We start from the raw sequence: 15,434 nt of genomic DNA on the forward strand, positions 1-15,434 counted from the left end.
TGCCTCCCACATCCTGCCCTCCAGCCATGCCATGTGGGTGCGGCCCTGGCTGTGTTACCAGATGACCTCAGGCAAGTTTCCTCCTCTGAAAGGGCAGAGGATCTAACAAGATAGCATGTCAGGAAGCACCTGGCACGCAGGACCAACCGATCGTTTGCTGATGAAGCTAAAAGCTTCTGATCCTTCCCAGGAACCCACCATTCTCAGCCCAATTCCTGTTTGTTCACCTGTGCTTTTTGGTAATTAAAAAAGTCCTAAGTCTCACCCAACATGCCTGAGCAATTCCAGATCTGGCTAAGGACTGATACCAAAAAGCAGAAGACTGATCTTGAGAGCCTGTTCTAGCCCTTTCCACCACCCCGTGTCAGACCGCAGACCACATCACACCACACCATGTTAACTACGCCACACCACATACTCCCATCTCACCACACCAACCACATCGCCTCTGTTCTGCTGCCACGAGGCAGCATGGCACCTGGAGAGCCTGTCACCGGCCTTCCTGGTCCCTGCCCGGGTGCCAGAAGCACCATCACTCCACTCCTGCCCAGGACGTCTCCTGGCCTTCGCGGTGCCAGCCACTCAGCTAACCTGCACTGCCCAGTTCTGAAGTCAGGTGCCAGCTAAGTGTCTGTCAGGCCTTAGTCCAGTGCCTCCGTATGGACGCTGACAGTGTACAACTCACTCAGGATTTCCTTCTTAATGTGTCCCGTTTTGCCCCTAGAGACCTTATGCAGACTTCCTAATTAGAGCACTGCATTCCTCAGGAAATAGGTGAGCAGAGCACATCAAGAGGCTTATTTTATTTTTGACATTATCCTGTTTTAGGGCAGTTTTTTTCAGTAATGAGAAGGTACCAGATGCCCTGGAAATCTGACACACCCATTTGAGACTTGGGGAGGACAAGAGCAAGGCCAGGAAAGTCAACTCCAGGGGAGTCTCTGGACTCCACAGGACCAGCTAAGAAGGTGTCCTTGGACTGTCCTTGTCAGCCATTCACACCACAGCAGGGGACAAGCACTATGCCCTGCAGAAGGCTGCCAAACACCTCTTAGCACTGACTCACTCTTTCCACTTCCCACTTCCTGCAAACAGTTTCCTTGACAATTTCCAACTCCTGGATAAAGGGACATCACTTCCTTTGGGAGTTAGATGAGTTTTCACTAAATGTGGATGTGAGAGCTAGATAAAATATCAGTCACTTGTTCTTAAAAATTGTGGGCAGGATAGTGTCTGTCATGGTTCAAATCAGACTTGTAATTTTAAAAAAGGTGATTTTTTTGTTTGTTTTTGAGACAGGGTCTTGCTCTGTCGCCCAGGCTGGAGAGCAAGGGCGCAATCACAGCTTACTGCAAACTTGACTCCCTGGGCTCAAGTGATCCTCCCACCTCAGTCTCCCAAGTAGCTGGGATCACAGCCACGTACCACTATGTCCAGCTAATTTTTAAATTTTTTGCAGAGATAGGGTCTCGCTGTATGTTGCCCAGGCTGGTCTCAAACTCCTGGCCTCAAGCGATCTGCCTGCCTCAGCCTCTCAAAGTACTGGGATTACAGGCGTGAGCCACTGTGCCTGGCCGAAAAGGTGATTCTTGATTGAGGGCAAACACACTTTAATCAGTCCCACCCACCAGCCTGGTCTCGGTGGGTCCACTGAGAAAGGCTAGGCATTTGCTGAGGAGGCTCAGTCCTCTGAGCATGAGGTAGGAAGAAGATGGGACAGGTAGCAATGCTGGCTGAGAAGGTAGGTCCCACTGCGGGCACAGATGGGCTCAGGCAGCACAGATGACCGAGAGGAATACCCAAGAGTGGTCCATCCCCATCTTAGGCACCCCCATGGACACCCACCTGCTTGGTCCTCTGCCTGGGTCACTGGCTGGTGCCAAAGGCCTGCTTCATTCAGCAGCCACAGCACCCAGCCCATGGGGATGGTCAGGCAGGGCTTGAGAAGACTCCTGCCTCCTGGGGCCTGGCTTACACCTACAAGAAACAGCCACCCATTTGTAGATACCCACTGCTAATGCCTAAGGACCCTCTCTTGCTGGCCAGTTCTCCTGTCCCTTGAACTTGATCCACAACAGTAAGGAGTAAAAACAAAGGGCCAGAGGAGGCCCTTCAGAGTCTGGGAAGATGAGGTGTCAGAATCTGCAAAGCTTGGTTTCCAAGTTGTTAAAACAGGCATAGTTAAGAACAGCCTGGGCAACACAGTGAGTGCCCATCTCTACAAATTACAAAGTTAGCTGGATGCAGTGGTGTATACCTGTGGTCCTAGCTGCTTGGGAGGCTGAGATGAAAGGATCTCTTGAGCCCAAGAGGTTGAGGCTACAGTGAACCATGATCATGCCACTGCACTAATTGGGCAACAGAGCAAGACCCTGTCTCAAAAAAAAAAAAAAAAAAAAAAAAAAAGAAGAAAGAAAGAAAAGAAAAACAGGCACAGGATCTTAGGAGGCAGAGAGGACCTCCTTCCTGTACCAGGGTCCCCTCTACCACACTCATGGCCATTGTAATCCCAACACTTTGGAAGGCCAAGGTGGGTGGTTCACCTGAGGTCAGGAGTTTGAGACCAGCCTGACCAACATGGTGAAACCCCATCTCTACTAAAAATACAAAAATTAGCCAGACGTGGTTGTGTAATCCAGCCAGGATTACACGCCTGTAATCCCAGCAACTTGGGAGGCTGAGGCAGGAAAATCACTTGAACCCAAGAGGTGGAGGCTGCAGTGAGCCAAGGTTGCACCACTGCACTCCAGCCGGGGCAACAAAGTGAGACTCCATCTCAAAAAAAAAAAAAAATTGTCAGAGGCTCTAAGGAAGGACTTTGATGTGCTCAGGCTGTTCTAGGAGAGTGTGGGCAGTCCCCCAGGGCTCACCTCCCCACCCTGCCTTGCCTGTTTTCCAGGACACTCACTTTTCCAGCCTTCCCTACAGCTAGAGGCAGTTCAATGACCCAGCTATGGCCAGTGAGACACAAATGAAAGTCTGATATGAACCCTCATTGTAAGATGACACAGGTATACATAATACATACATACAGATGCACATGTATCAGTCAGAGTAAGTGGTTTATCAGTGAGATGAAGTGAGGTCAGTACAGGCGGCTTTTAAAGAGGTTCCATGTAGACCAAGAGAGTGACAGCTGAAGTCAAGGCAACCAGCACAGTTTAAAGTGGGAAAGTGTGAGACTCCGAAGCAGGGATCTACAAATTGGGAAACAGGGCACCTGTAATAGGATCGATGCAAATAGCCATGTATTCCCTGACAGGCAGCCAGAATCTGTCAAAAAAGACTAGACTAGAGGGGCTTTCTAAAAGACTCATGGAGAGGTAATGGGTGATTGTGTGGAGGTCAGATGTGGGCAGCAACCCTGCTGGGAAAAGGGGCACCAATCAACAGACAGCAGAAAGGAACCGACCTTTCTCCAGAATCATGACATTAACTTAACACAGGTACAGACGAAGAAAACCTGTGGGGGGGCTGGATCCTGAACAAGACAGGCCGGGCCCAAACACACAGTTACGACTTTCACTGACACATCTGACTTCTCCTTTCATGGCTTGGAGCAAAACAGGAATAGCAAACCCACCTGTGAGAAGAACCCAGCAGGCTTTGCAGCTTTTGTCTTAATCCCGTAGGCTTCACAGGTGTTAACATTTGCTAAAAAGAAAAACCCTAACTTACTATGAACTCAGCACCATTCATTCTATTGGATTTCAGATCATTTTTCAAATAGGGAGAGAGCCAGCTCACGTGTTGCTGAGACACTGGCTGCTGAGATGAAGAACTTTGTGAAGCGCAATGGAAGAGGGACTCAGAACTCCAGAGAAGAGTTAGGGAAACAGTTGCCAAATGGTGGTGAATGACGGATGATGAGCCAGAGAGTACCATGTGGGAGGACATTCACATCAAATCTTGGCTGCTACCTCCTGAAGGTCTGGATGTCCTCTCATCAAAATACTGGCAGCTCTTAGGTTATTCTTTTTTTGTTTTTCAGACAGGGTCCCACTCCCTTTGCCCAGGCAGGAGTGAAATGGCACGATCTTGGCTAAGTGCAGCCTCAACTTCCAGGGCTTAAGTGATCCTCCCACCTTAGTCTCCTGAGTAGCTGGGACTACAGGCATGCACCACCATGCCTGGCTGATTTCTTTTTGTGTTTTTGGTGAAGACAGGGTTTCATCATGTTGCCCAGGCTGATCCTGAACTCCTGAGCTCAAGCAATCCACCTGCCTCGGCCTCCCAAAGTGCTGGGATTACAGGCATAAGCCACCTGGCCCACCTTCCTCAGTTATTATGTCCCATTTGGGACCATAACTAAGACCTCGCAGGCCGCCTGTTGTGACGCTGGCCTGAAATGCTCTACAATCACTTAGAATTATTTATCAGAGGGGATGTGAATAGACATTGTGTTCAAATTTAGCTTGTAAACTACCTTTCTGAGTAATGAGATCCATAGCCCATAACCATCTAGTGTTGACAGTTGGGTCTTTGTTGCTATGAATTCCCACCACATTAGAGGCCTAGATTGGGAGACCTGCCATAAACTAGTACTCACACCCGACGGGTGTGTCATTAACTTACTCCACCCCTTGGAGGTACTAGTGTTATTCATGCCATTTGCAGACCAGAAAATGGAGGCACAGAAAAATGACCTGTGGTCAGGGCCACAAAGCTGGTACAGCAAGAAATGGAATGCAGTCTTAGGTAACCTGTCATCACCCAAACCTGTCATGGTACTCGGGTAACACACATGCACATGCAGGCACACACACCAGAAGCAGGTTGTGGGGTTTCCCGCTTATTAATATGAATGGTCTCTATCCCTCTTTCCCTCTTCACTGAAGATGTTACTCTCTTACTCTCCTCCCTGCTGTTCTGCAAAGAATGTCTGACTCTAAGCAGGAAGTTTGGAATTTACATTTTCTTATGAGTATAAAAAAGAAAATCCTTCAGAATATTCTTTGACAAACTAAAAATTAATGAATTATTGAAGTGGGAGCATATCTGAATTTAACTTTTCTTTGGGAAGAGGAAAAAGGCTGACGGGAAAAAACAGCTAATTCAGCAATAATATATCCTTATTTTCAGCCTTACATGCCATCAGTAGGAATCCATTCAGGAGAAAGAGAGATCAGAAGAGAAGCCCGAGTGGAAATGAGAACAAGCTGCGAAGGGGCCTGGCATTCCAGTCACTCTAGTGAGCCGCCTCCTCTAGGTCTTCGGGGCAAGGCTGGCTGCAGAAAGAGCCTCTTGGCCCCGGAAAATTCACACCCAGGTTGGTCAGCTATCTTCACCACGCCTGGCAAGACCTCTGCCAGCCTGGACAGACCTGGAATGTGCTGTCTTGAACTGGGTGGGACTTTGCGGCAGAATAAAGGGAAGGTGAGTGAGGTCGTCATCTTCATTATCCTCTCACAGGACCAGCTTTTATTTTATTTATTCATTTAAGGACAAATTTTTAAAAGTAAAGTGAATGAAACCATTTGTGATTAAGATACATAGACAGAACTTCAATGTAGAAAAAAAAAAGACCTTGCTGGGAAGCAGATGATGAGAAACACTGTAAAACATTTCACAGACGCACAAAAAGCTCACATTGTAAACAGGATTAAGCTGCTCTTGATTTAGCCCGTAACATCAAGGTTTCATTTTGCTCAGCCTGAGATCTCGCTCAATTTCAAACTGCCTGTGATCCACTCGGTCGAGGAAGGCTTTCCGTTCAATGTACCTAGAAGATGAAAACAGTGTTTGTCAGTAGAATCCAGTAGGAAAAACTCCTCCCCTGCACAGTCCCATCCCCCAGGGATAAACTAAGTTACAGTAAACGGTGCCGAGAGTGACCACCCATGACTCTTCCAGTACAATCCAAACCACTCACATTTGGTCTAAACAAGGATGGCGAAAATAAAAGGAAGGCAACAGCTTATCAATGAGAAAGTATATTAGAGGCTGGGTGGCAGGAAGATGTTGCAATTTTCTAACAAGACTTTAAGGGCAGAAGAAAGAACACCGGTTTACCCAAGCATGGGTTCAAGTCCTAGCTCTAGCTCACTGATTAGCTGGGCAAAGGAATGAACATCTTTGAGCCTCACTTTTCTCTACAGCAGCATGGTGATGCTGTTTTTCTTGGCTTTAGTGGTGTGTTGAATTGGTGGGTAAGAGAAAGCTACGCCTCCTGCATACATACATCAAAACATGAAAAGGGGGCATGTGGTAATGAAGGAAAGAAGACAGTAAAAATGACCTCACAGGACTGCAGTGAAGGTGAAGTGAGCTGACGTTCATAAAGTGCACACTTTAGAAGTGATTTAACTGCTTTGAGCTCTTTTCTTCCCCTCATCCTTTTCTCCTCTCCGCAGTATCCTCCACCCTGTTTGGGTCTAGGTTGCTTCTGCTAAGATGACAGGAGAACTCTTTCCCTAAATGCCTCTAAGAGAATGAGTTTAAGGGCCTCTGATCTCTCCTTTCAAGGATCCCCTTGAAAGGTGGACACTCTGTTCCCTAATCTGGTTGGGTTCAGCAAACTTTCCCTCTGTCCTCCAGGCAGGACGGGAAAGCAGCAAGGGCTGAAGCACAGGCACGCTTGCTAGGAGTGAGGCTGGCTGCTTAATGAGACACAGCTGCATCTTAATGCACCTCCTCACCATAAAGCGTGCTGCGATTTGCCTGGGCGGAGGAGATCTCTGCTGCTAATTAATCTATGGAGAGAGCAAAAATTGCCATGGAAAATGGGAGACAAAATTGAATCTCTGCACTAATTTTTCTTTTGTTGCACTGTGGAAAATATGCATCTGTCATTACAAAGTCATTACATTTATAGTGAGAATGCTACCAGGTTCAGAAACCTGTGTTCCCCTGCTGAGTCCAGGGCCTTGCTTTCCCTTCCAACAGCATCCTAGGAAGTACCATCCATCCTACCTCATTTCCAGCTAGGCCTGACTACCCTGACCCTTCTGGACGGCTGGCCAGAAACGTACAGGCTCTGAGGCCAGAGGGCTGGAGGTTTGAGTTCTGTCATTTGCTGTCTGTGACTCTGCAAGTCACTTAACCTTGCTAGTTCTGTTTCCTAATCTGTAATAAAGATAATAAATAATGGCTAGTTGTCTCCACTCTGAAGGACTGTTGTGTGGATTAAATAAAATAGTGTCTACATCACACAGGGCACAGAGCAGGTACTCAATAAAATGATAGGTAATGTTATCATGGTTTTAGGAAGCCAGCTTCCAACAGGCTCCCAAGGACAGTAGATGGCCCAAGTCTGGACTTACGGTTTCAGCAATGAGGAACCAAAACACCTGGTCTGGCTCAGGTACTAAGCTGCTGTGTCAAAACCGTCAATGAGGCCAGAATGGCTGGAAACACAATGACAGGGCCTACTCTTAGGTTTGATAAAAGCCCTTGGGGTCAGGATTGTCAGATTTAACAAATAAAAATACAGGCTGCCTGGTTGAATTCGAACTTCAGAGTCCCTGGCAGTCAGGGAAGCTGCAGACAGCATGGACCCCTTTAGATAAAAAGAGAAAAAGGGAAGACAGGTAGGGAAGTGTAGACATCTAACAACAAACTTACTTCCCACCTCCCACTAAGAGACCCGTGATTCTCGAGTGGGGGCTGCTAACCAAAATGGTCTCAGAGGCACGTTCACTACAACTGGTCATCTTTCCACCCCAGCCCCACCAGCCCAAGGGAGGCTCACTACCACGGGGACCAGGATTTTGACAGCACTGCACTTTAACTGTCCCCTGGAAGTGCTAGCAGAAAAAAGAGAGGTGAGCCTCAGCATGAGATCTTGCTGTGCTGTTGTTCGCCTGGGGGTGTAAGAGGAATTTAGGGTATGTTTCAAGAGCCATCTTCCAGTGCTACCTGTCTGGGAGATCAGGTGGAGGGAAGGAGTAAGTATGTGGCTTTAAGCATTTGGGGTCTTTCTTCCTGACTTTATTTTTTTAAGACAGGGTCTTGCTTTGTGGCTCAGGCTGGAGTGCAGTGGTGCAAACACAGTTCACTGCAGCCTCGACCTCTCAGGCTCAAACAATCCTCCTGCTTCAGCCTCTCAGGTAGCTGGGACCACACGCACACACCACCACACCTGGCTAATTTTAAATCTTTTGTAAAGATAGGGTCTCTCCATGTTGCCCATGCTGGTCTCGAACTCCTGGGCTCAAGCGATCCTCCCACCTTGGCCTCCCAAGTGCTAGGATTACAGGTGAGAGCCATCGGGCCCAGCCCTGACTTTCCCGTAAATAAGAAGTGACACTTAAATGAGGATGCTAACTGGGTATGAATAAAGGTCCTGCACGTTCCCAGAAGCTGTGTTGGGTCCAGCTGACTTTGAGACTATCAAGAGTGAAGCCCAGGTTGGGTGCTAAACAGGCAGGTGCAGTCAGAGTTTAGGTTTAGGGAGGCCTCAGGCAGCAGTGAGGGGAACATGTGCAGGATGCAACTGAATTCTCAAGGGCAACCCAGACAAAGGCCATCAAGGCAGGTCTGGTGACTATTCCCCAATTCACAGCCATCTGCAGCTGCTAACAGGATGCCTGTGACGGCCTTGGTTTACTGCCAAGAGCTGACCATGAACAAAACTACTTGATATGGACTCTCCCACTGCCAAGAGACAGAAAAGGTACTAAGAATGACAGTAGCTCTGACATTTAGTTTTTGTGTGACTTTGGGCAAGATACTTAATTTTCTGTGCCTTTTTTTCCTTCTCTGTAAAACAGAATAACAACTACAATAACCCTCTGGCAATACAATGAAACTGTGAGAAGTGCTTTGTATACAATAAAACAAAAAATAGCTATGGGAGTTGTCATGGGCTTGGGGTTCTTGCTTCCCATTTCTTGTGTGTGTGTGTGTGTGTGTGTGTGTGTGTGTGTGTGTGTGTGTGTGTGTTTAGTAGAGATGGGGTTCTGCCATGTTGGTCAGGCTGGTCTTGAACTCCTGGCCTCAAGTGATCTGCCCGCCTCAGCCTCCCGAAGTGCTGGGATTACAGGCGTGAGCCACTCTGCCCGGTCTTGCTTCACATTTCTTCTGACTTGACTTTACCTCTACAGAACCTCAAAACCCAGGGCAACTGGAACAGAGACCAAGAGACTAAATGTCCCTGAAAGAGGAAGGGCTCATTAGAAAGGCCACCTCCTCAAAGGTGGCCACTGAGACTCAGGACATTTTCATGCACTTTAAATGGGTCACGGTCCCAGAACAGACCCACCTGAGGACAAGTGCAATGGGAATCACGGCTCTTGCTCTTGATGTGTCCGGGTGCTTTTCTGGCCAGTGCGCAGCCCTTTTGGGGGCCCAGCATGACTCAGCCCAGTCCACAGGGAAGCCTAGTGGTGGGGGATGCATCATCCCTTTCTGCTTCCATTGCCTTCTGTGGCCCATTTAAGAGGCTCTTCACTTTCTTTAATAAAATATGCTAAGAACCTAAGGGATTTTCTAGTCTTTCCTTTTAGAACCAGGTTAGGCACAACAGGCTCTGACATCTTTTGAATCTTCCAACCCAAATTATTTATCTGCCACCAATTTCCCTGAGATCTAGGCCAATGAAAAGGGAGGGAGAAACGGAAGCAGAGGACAAGAGAAGGGTAGAAAATGCTACTAGGGAACATGTCAGTACAAGGCGAGCAGCCCAAATCCAAAAATCCGAAATCTGAAGTCCTCCAAAATCAGAAACTTTTAAAGCACTGACAAGACACAAGTGGAAAATTCCACACCTGACATCTTTGCTTTCTGATGGTTCAATGTACACAAACTTTGTTTCAAGCACAAAATTATTTAAAATACTGCATAAAATTACCTCCAGGCTTTGTGTATAAGGTACATATGAAACAAATGAATTCTGTGTTTGTTTAAACTTGGGTCCCATCCCCAAGATTGCTGATGATGTAAAAGCAAATATTTCAAAATTGAAAAAGGTCTGAAATCTAAAACACTTCCAGTCCCAAGCATTTCAGATAAGGGATATTCAACCTGTATCTGGGAACCCACCCTGCAGGAGGACAGAGGGCCTTTGAGGGTGGTAAGGCCCAATGGAGTGCTGACCCGACGTAGTCACCCTGGCTGAAGTCCCTGAGATGCCTCCTGCACCGCTGGTCAGGAAGAGGGAGAGCACAGGGAAGTGCAGGGAAACCTGAGGCAGTCACTGAGGACACTCCAAAGCTGCATTACTATCATGCTGCCCAGACAAAGCCAGCATTCTGTTCCCCAAGTGAGCATTCAAGGCAGCACAGACACAGGACAAAAAGTGGGTAAATGCATTTTCCAACACCACAAAGCATGGGCTACGGAAGCACTCCGAGGCTAGAATAAAGCTCTGGGAATGATGTACAGAGATACGGACTTTGCTGCCTCAAGAAATGCAGTTGAAAGAAGCAGGTTGCCCAATGGTACACCTCCCCCCTTCAGGAGGATTTAACTTGCAAACATCTCAAGGGTTAGACTGGAAGGGCGGTTTCTAATTAAGTTTCTTCTCCACTGCCTTCTTCCCCTATCACCTCTAGGTTGTGCTGGTTCTGAAAGAGTGACCCTGAGGGGTCATGAAAATATATTTTTTTGGAGAAAGAAAATTATTTTCTTCAGTCCCTCCTTCATGCCGCTCCAACTCACAAAAACACCTGGTCTCCAATTGTAACCTTCAATTGATTGATCAGACAGCAGCAGCTGGCACTAGCCAGTGTTTCTCTTCTCTATGCATGGATTCCTCCCCTTAAGTCAGTTGGCCCCCGCCTTAGCACTGCTAGATGCCAAGCTGCTGCTGCTGATCACCACCAAGAAACCTGTGAAATGGGTTACAGGACTGCAGGGCTGATCCTGGAATGCTGTACTGGGCCCTGGGAGTCTGGAGCTCAGAGGAAAAGCAGCAATTCTTTGTTGGACTAATGACTGTCTCCGGTACAGGCACTTCAACCAACTCTGCTGACTGAAATGACGCCTGGATGGAAACATCATTCTGACGTATCATGCTCTTCTTTTCTGGGTAATTAATTCTAATCCTACTTGGCCGGGTGCAGTGGCTCACGCCTGTAATCCCAGCACTTTGGGAGGCTGAGGTGGGTGGATCATGTGGTCAGGAAATCCAGACCATCCTGGTTAACACGGTGAAACCCCATCTCTACTTAAAAAAAAAAAAAAATACAAAAAATTAGCCGGGCGTGGTGGCGGGCGCCTGTAGTCCCAGCTACTCGGGAGGCTGAGGCAGGAGAATGGCGTGAACCCGGGAGGCGGAGTTTGCAGTGAGCTGAGATCGCGCCACTGCACTCCAGCCTGGGGAACAGAGCGAGACTCCATCTCAAAAAAAAAAAAAAATTCTAATCCTACTAGACCGCCAAACAAAAGCCATGACTATCTGCTAGCTAGTGGGATGGGTGTTTAGACACTGCCATGGTGCAGCACCTGCTCTGGGCTGGTAACAGAATAGGGAACAAGATGTTGCCCTCAGGGACTTACCCTGAAGTAACAAAACATGTTCATAGATGAACAAAACATGACAACATGCATCAGATGATAGTAAGTGTCACGGAGAAAATCAAACCGGGTAGTGTGACTGAGGGTTCCTTGCGTGGGGGTACTCTAGAGTGCCATCTGCATAGAGCCCTGGATGACAAACCAGAGCCTCCTGGGGAAGGAGCACTACACAGAGACAGTGAGGCTGGGCTGCAGCGAGCTGGGGGAGAAGAGGACAGAGGTAGGCAGGGGACAGCTCGGGGAGGGCCTGGTTAACACTGATTTGAAGGGTTACCCGGGGGTGTTCCGCAGGGAAGAGATGAAAAATGGTATTTTTAAATTACTGCTTCTGCTGCTGGGTGGAGAATGGATGAAAGGGTACAGAGGTAGAAGCAGGGAGCGGAGCAGATGTCTGCGGCCTGTACTGGGGTGGTGGTAGTGGGGCTGCGTGAATAGAAATAAGCTGAAGTATTTTGTGATGAAACCATCAATTGGACTTGTGGGATGTTGGTGGAAAGACAGGAAATCAAGGATGAAGCCCAAGTTTTTCTTTTTTTGAGACTGAGTTTCGCTCTTGTTGCCTAGGCTGGAGTGCAACAGCATGATCTCGGCTCATTGCAACCTCTGCCTCCCGGGTTCAAGCAATTCTCTAGCCTCAGCCTCCCGAGTAGCTGGGATTACAGATGCCCACCACCACGCCCAGCTAATTTTTGTATTTCAGTAGAGATGGGGTTTCACCATGTGGGCCAGGCTGGTCTTGAACTCCTGACCTCAGGTTATCTGCCTGCCTCGGCCTCCCAAAGTGTTGGGATTACAGGCGTGAGCCACCATGCCTGGCCCCAAGTTTTTCTTTTAACAGTAGGGTAGACAGTGATGTGCCATTTTCTAAGAATTCTGAGGAATGAAGGTTCTGTTTATGGAGGGAAAGCAAGTATTTGGTTTTGAAAGTTAAGTTTGATGTGTCTTGGACAACCAGAAGGTGATGTCAACTAACAGCTGAAATGTAAGCCTGGAGCTCAGTGGAATGGTCAGGGCAGGGGATACTTTTTTTTTTTTTTTTTTTTTTTTTTTGAGTCTTGAGTAGAGAATGGTAGCTGCAACTTGCAACTAGTGAGCTTTCCTGGGGAGGAAGAGATGACTGCCCAGGGCCCAGCCCTGGGACTTCCCAAGTTTGAAGGCCCAGGGAAGGAAAAAAAGCCAGCCAGGGATTCTGGGAGGAGATGCCACCAAGCTCTACTTCCCACCGCTGTGGAAAATATTCCTGAAGAGTTGGCAGGAACACATCAGGAAGAAACTTAAAGGAATAAAGCATCTAGCTTTCCAGTAAGGCCTGAGGCATGGTGAGGTCAGTAATGGCAGGTGGGAGAAAGAAAAGCGAGCACAGGACTCATGGAAAAGGGAGAAGACTCCTATTGATAAACACGCCTGGCCTTTCTTCTACTTATTTAATTCCCACAATAATCACGAGAGGTATATTAAAATGTTTCTACTTTATATATGAAGAAAATGGGGCTAGTACCTATGGTATGGGAAGAGCCAAGATTTGAATTGTTTATTGTAAAACATAATATACATACAGAAGAGTGCATGAACTGGGCAAGGGCAATGAATCATTATAAAACAAGTGCTCGCATGGCTCTGACTTGGTTAGAAGTAGAAGGCTGGAGCCTCGAGGAGGTGCCTGTATAATTCTTCCCCAAAAACCTACAGCCTACTCAGGTGACAGCCTGCCCAGAGCCTGTGTCTCTGTCTTCATTTCCTTGCTTTAAGTTTCTTTTTTCTCAACATTAGAGTTTTGTTGTGTCTTTTTTTTTTTTTTTTGGTAAAGAGACAGGGTCTTTCTCTGTTGTCCAGGCTGGAGTGCAGTGAGTAGCTGGGACTATGGGTGCATGTCACTGTACCTGTCTTATGCCTCTAGAATTTTGAACCTGTGGTCTAGTGATTCTCAACCTTGGCTGTGCATGAGAATCACCTGAGAAGTAAAATTTAAAGATGCAGATATTTGTGACCTACCTGTTCTAGACTCTTGATTCAGCAGCTCTGTACAGAGGTGGTCACCTGAACTTTGGAAAATGTCACCAGAGGATTCTCATGCTCAGCCAAGGTGAGGAACAGAGCTCCAGTCCCTTCACTGGCCTAGGGGCTGGGCTCCTTTAATCCATCTGCAGGAGCCAGAAAAGGAGAGTGAGTGGAGATGTGGGGCTGGGCACTTAAGAAGGCAGATGAGAAGGGCTGAGGCAGAGCACAGAGCCAGTAGATCTGCACTGGAAACATGCAGTCACATCTGTGGAATCTGGCTGGGCGAATGAGGGGAGAAGCCTCAAGCAAAGGAGGGAAAAGCAGAGCATAAAGGAGGATGGTATTAGTTAGTTGTTCCCTAACCCAGTTATGTGACTTTCCACTGCCTGAAAAGTTCTCACTAGGCAGATGTTCTTTTTAATCTTGTTTTCCCTTCCAGTCTACATTTTGTTAACTCTTCCTATCTTTAACAGCACCATTCCTTACTTTTTTTTTAATTGAAATTTTTTATTTTTTGGGACAGGGTCTCACTCTTTCACCCAAGCTGAAATGCACTGGTGCGATCAGAGCTCACTGCAGCCTCAATCTTCTGGAGGTGAGCAATCCTCACACTTCAGCCTCCCAAGTAACTGGGACTACAGGTGTGCACCACGTCCAACTAATGTTTTTGATTTTTAGTAGAGGCAAGTTCTTGCTATGTTGCCCAGGCTGGTCCTGAGCTCAAGCAGTCCTCCTGCCTTGGCCTCCCAAAGTGCTGGGATTGCAGGAGTGAGCCACTGCTCCCAACACTCCTTACTTTTCTAAGACCTCTATTAACTCAAGCAGAGTGAACACTGTCCAACTCATATAATCAATATTCAGAGAAGCAATAATGTGTAGCACACGCTGATAGTTCCTCTGCTGTCTCAGATCACTGTGCAAGAGTGGAGAACAGGACAGAGCTGCGAGTTACTGGAGCTGAATCTGAATGGAGAGGTTTGGGGCGCATGTCAGAGCTACCACTCGTGAAGAGACAACACTGCACTTCATCCGGAGTCTTCCCCTGATCACTCTGGCCCCTTCTCCCTGTCCTGTAGCATTCCAGCTTAAGCTGATCTAGAAGTCTGCTAGTTAAACAAGCTCATGAAGCTGTTTAAAATGTTTTTTTGGGGGCTGGGCGTGGTGGCTCACACCTGTAATCCCAGAACTTTGGGAGGCCGAGGCGGGTGGATCACGAGGTCAGGAGTTTGAGACCAGCCTGCCCAACATGGTGAAACCCCGTCTCTCCTAAAAATACAAAAATTAGCTGGGCGTGTAGGCGCGCGCCTGCAATCCCAGCTACTCGGGAGGCTGAGGCAGGAGAATCGCTTGAACCCGGCAGGCAGAGGTTGCAGTGACCCAAGATCACGCCATTGCACTCCAGCCTGGGTGACAGGGTGAGACTCCATCTCTAAATAAATAAATAAATAAATAAATAAATGTATGTATGTTTAGGAAAAAAAAAAAAACCATACTGGTCAGCTTCCAGGTTCATTTAGATAATCTTGAAGCCTAATTTAGAAATATGACCCCCCCCCAATAAATCCTTTGTCTATCATTAATAAACTGAATGAGCTGGGTGCAGGGGTGTGCCCCTGTAGTCCTAGCTACATAGGAGGCCGAGGCAGGAGGATCGTTTGAGCCCAAAAGTTTGAGACCAGCCTGGGCAACATAGTGAGACCCTGTCTCTTAAAAAAAACTTGAATGACTTGGACTTAATGCAAGCCTTTATGTGACAGGTGTTCTGTAAAGTGCTTTATGTATATTACATATACGTAAGCAATACATATATTATCTCATGAGATCATCACAACCACATAGTGAGGATGGTATCGTTATCCCAGTTTTATTGGTAAAGGAGCTGAGCCTCAGAGGTGTCCAGTATGCTGGTGGAGAAGAGCTTACTGGTAAGAAGCAGAGCTGCTGAGCAGCCAGGGCTCTCTGGTGGGACACTCAACATT

The 15,434-nt window shown here is 47.5% G+C and overlaps 1 protein-coding gene across 1 annotated transcript in view; it reads right to left on the reverse strand.

Moving 5' to 3' along the window:
* Positions 1 to 5,389: 5,389 nt before the first annotated feature.
* CFDP1 (craniofacial development protein 1) overlaps positions 5,390 to 15,434 on the reverse strand; it is a 142,345-nt gene continuing 132,300 nt past the window's right edge. The window contains exon 7 of the mRNA XM_511111.9: positions 5,390 to 5,722. Within this exon, the coding sequence (XP_511111.2) occupies positions 5,632 to 5,722 (91 nt within the window). The 3' untranslated portion in view covers positions 5,390 to 5,631. The remainder of the gene's footprint in view (positions 5,723 to 15,434) is intronic.

The sequence above is a fragment of the Pan troglodytes genome, chromosome 18 (genome assembly GCF_028858775.2).
Source record: "Pan troglodytes isolate AG18354 chromosome 18, NHGRI_mPanTro3-v2.0_pri, whole genome shotgun sequence".
Lineage (NCBI taxonomy): Eukaryota > Metazoa > Chordata > Mammalia > Primates > Hominidae > Pan > Pan troglodytes.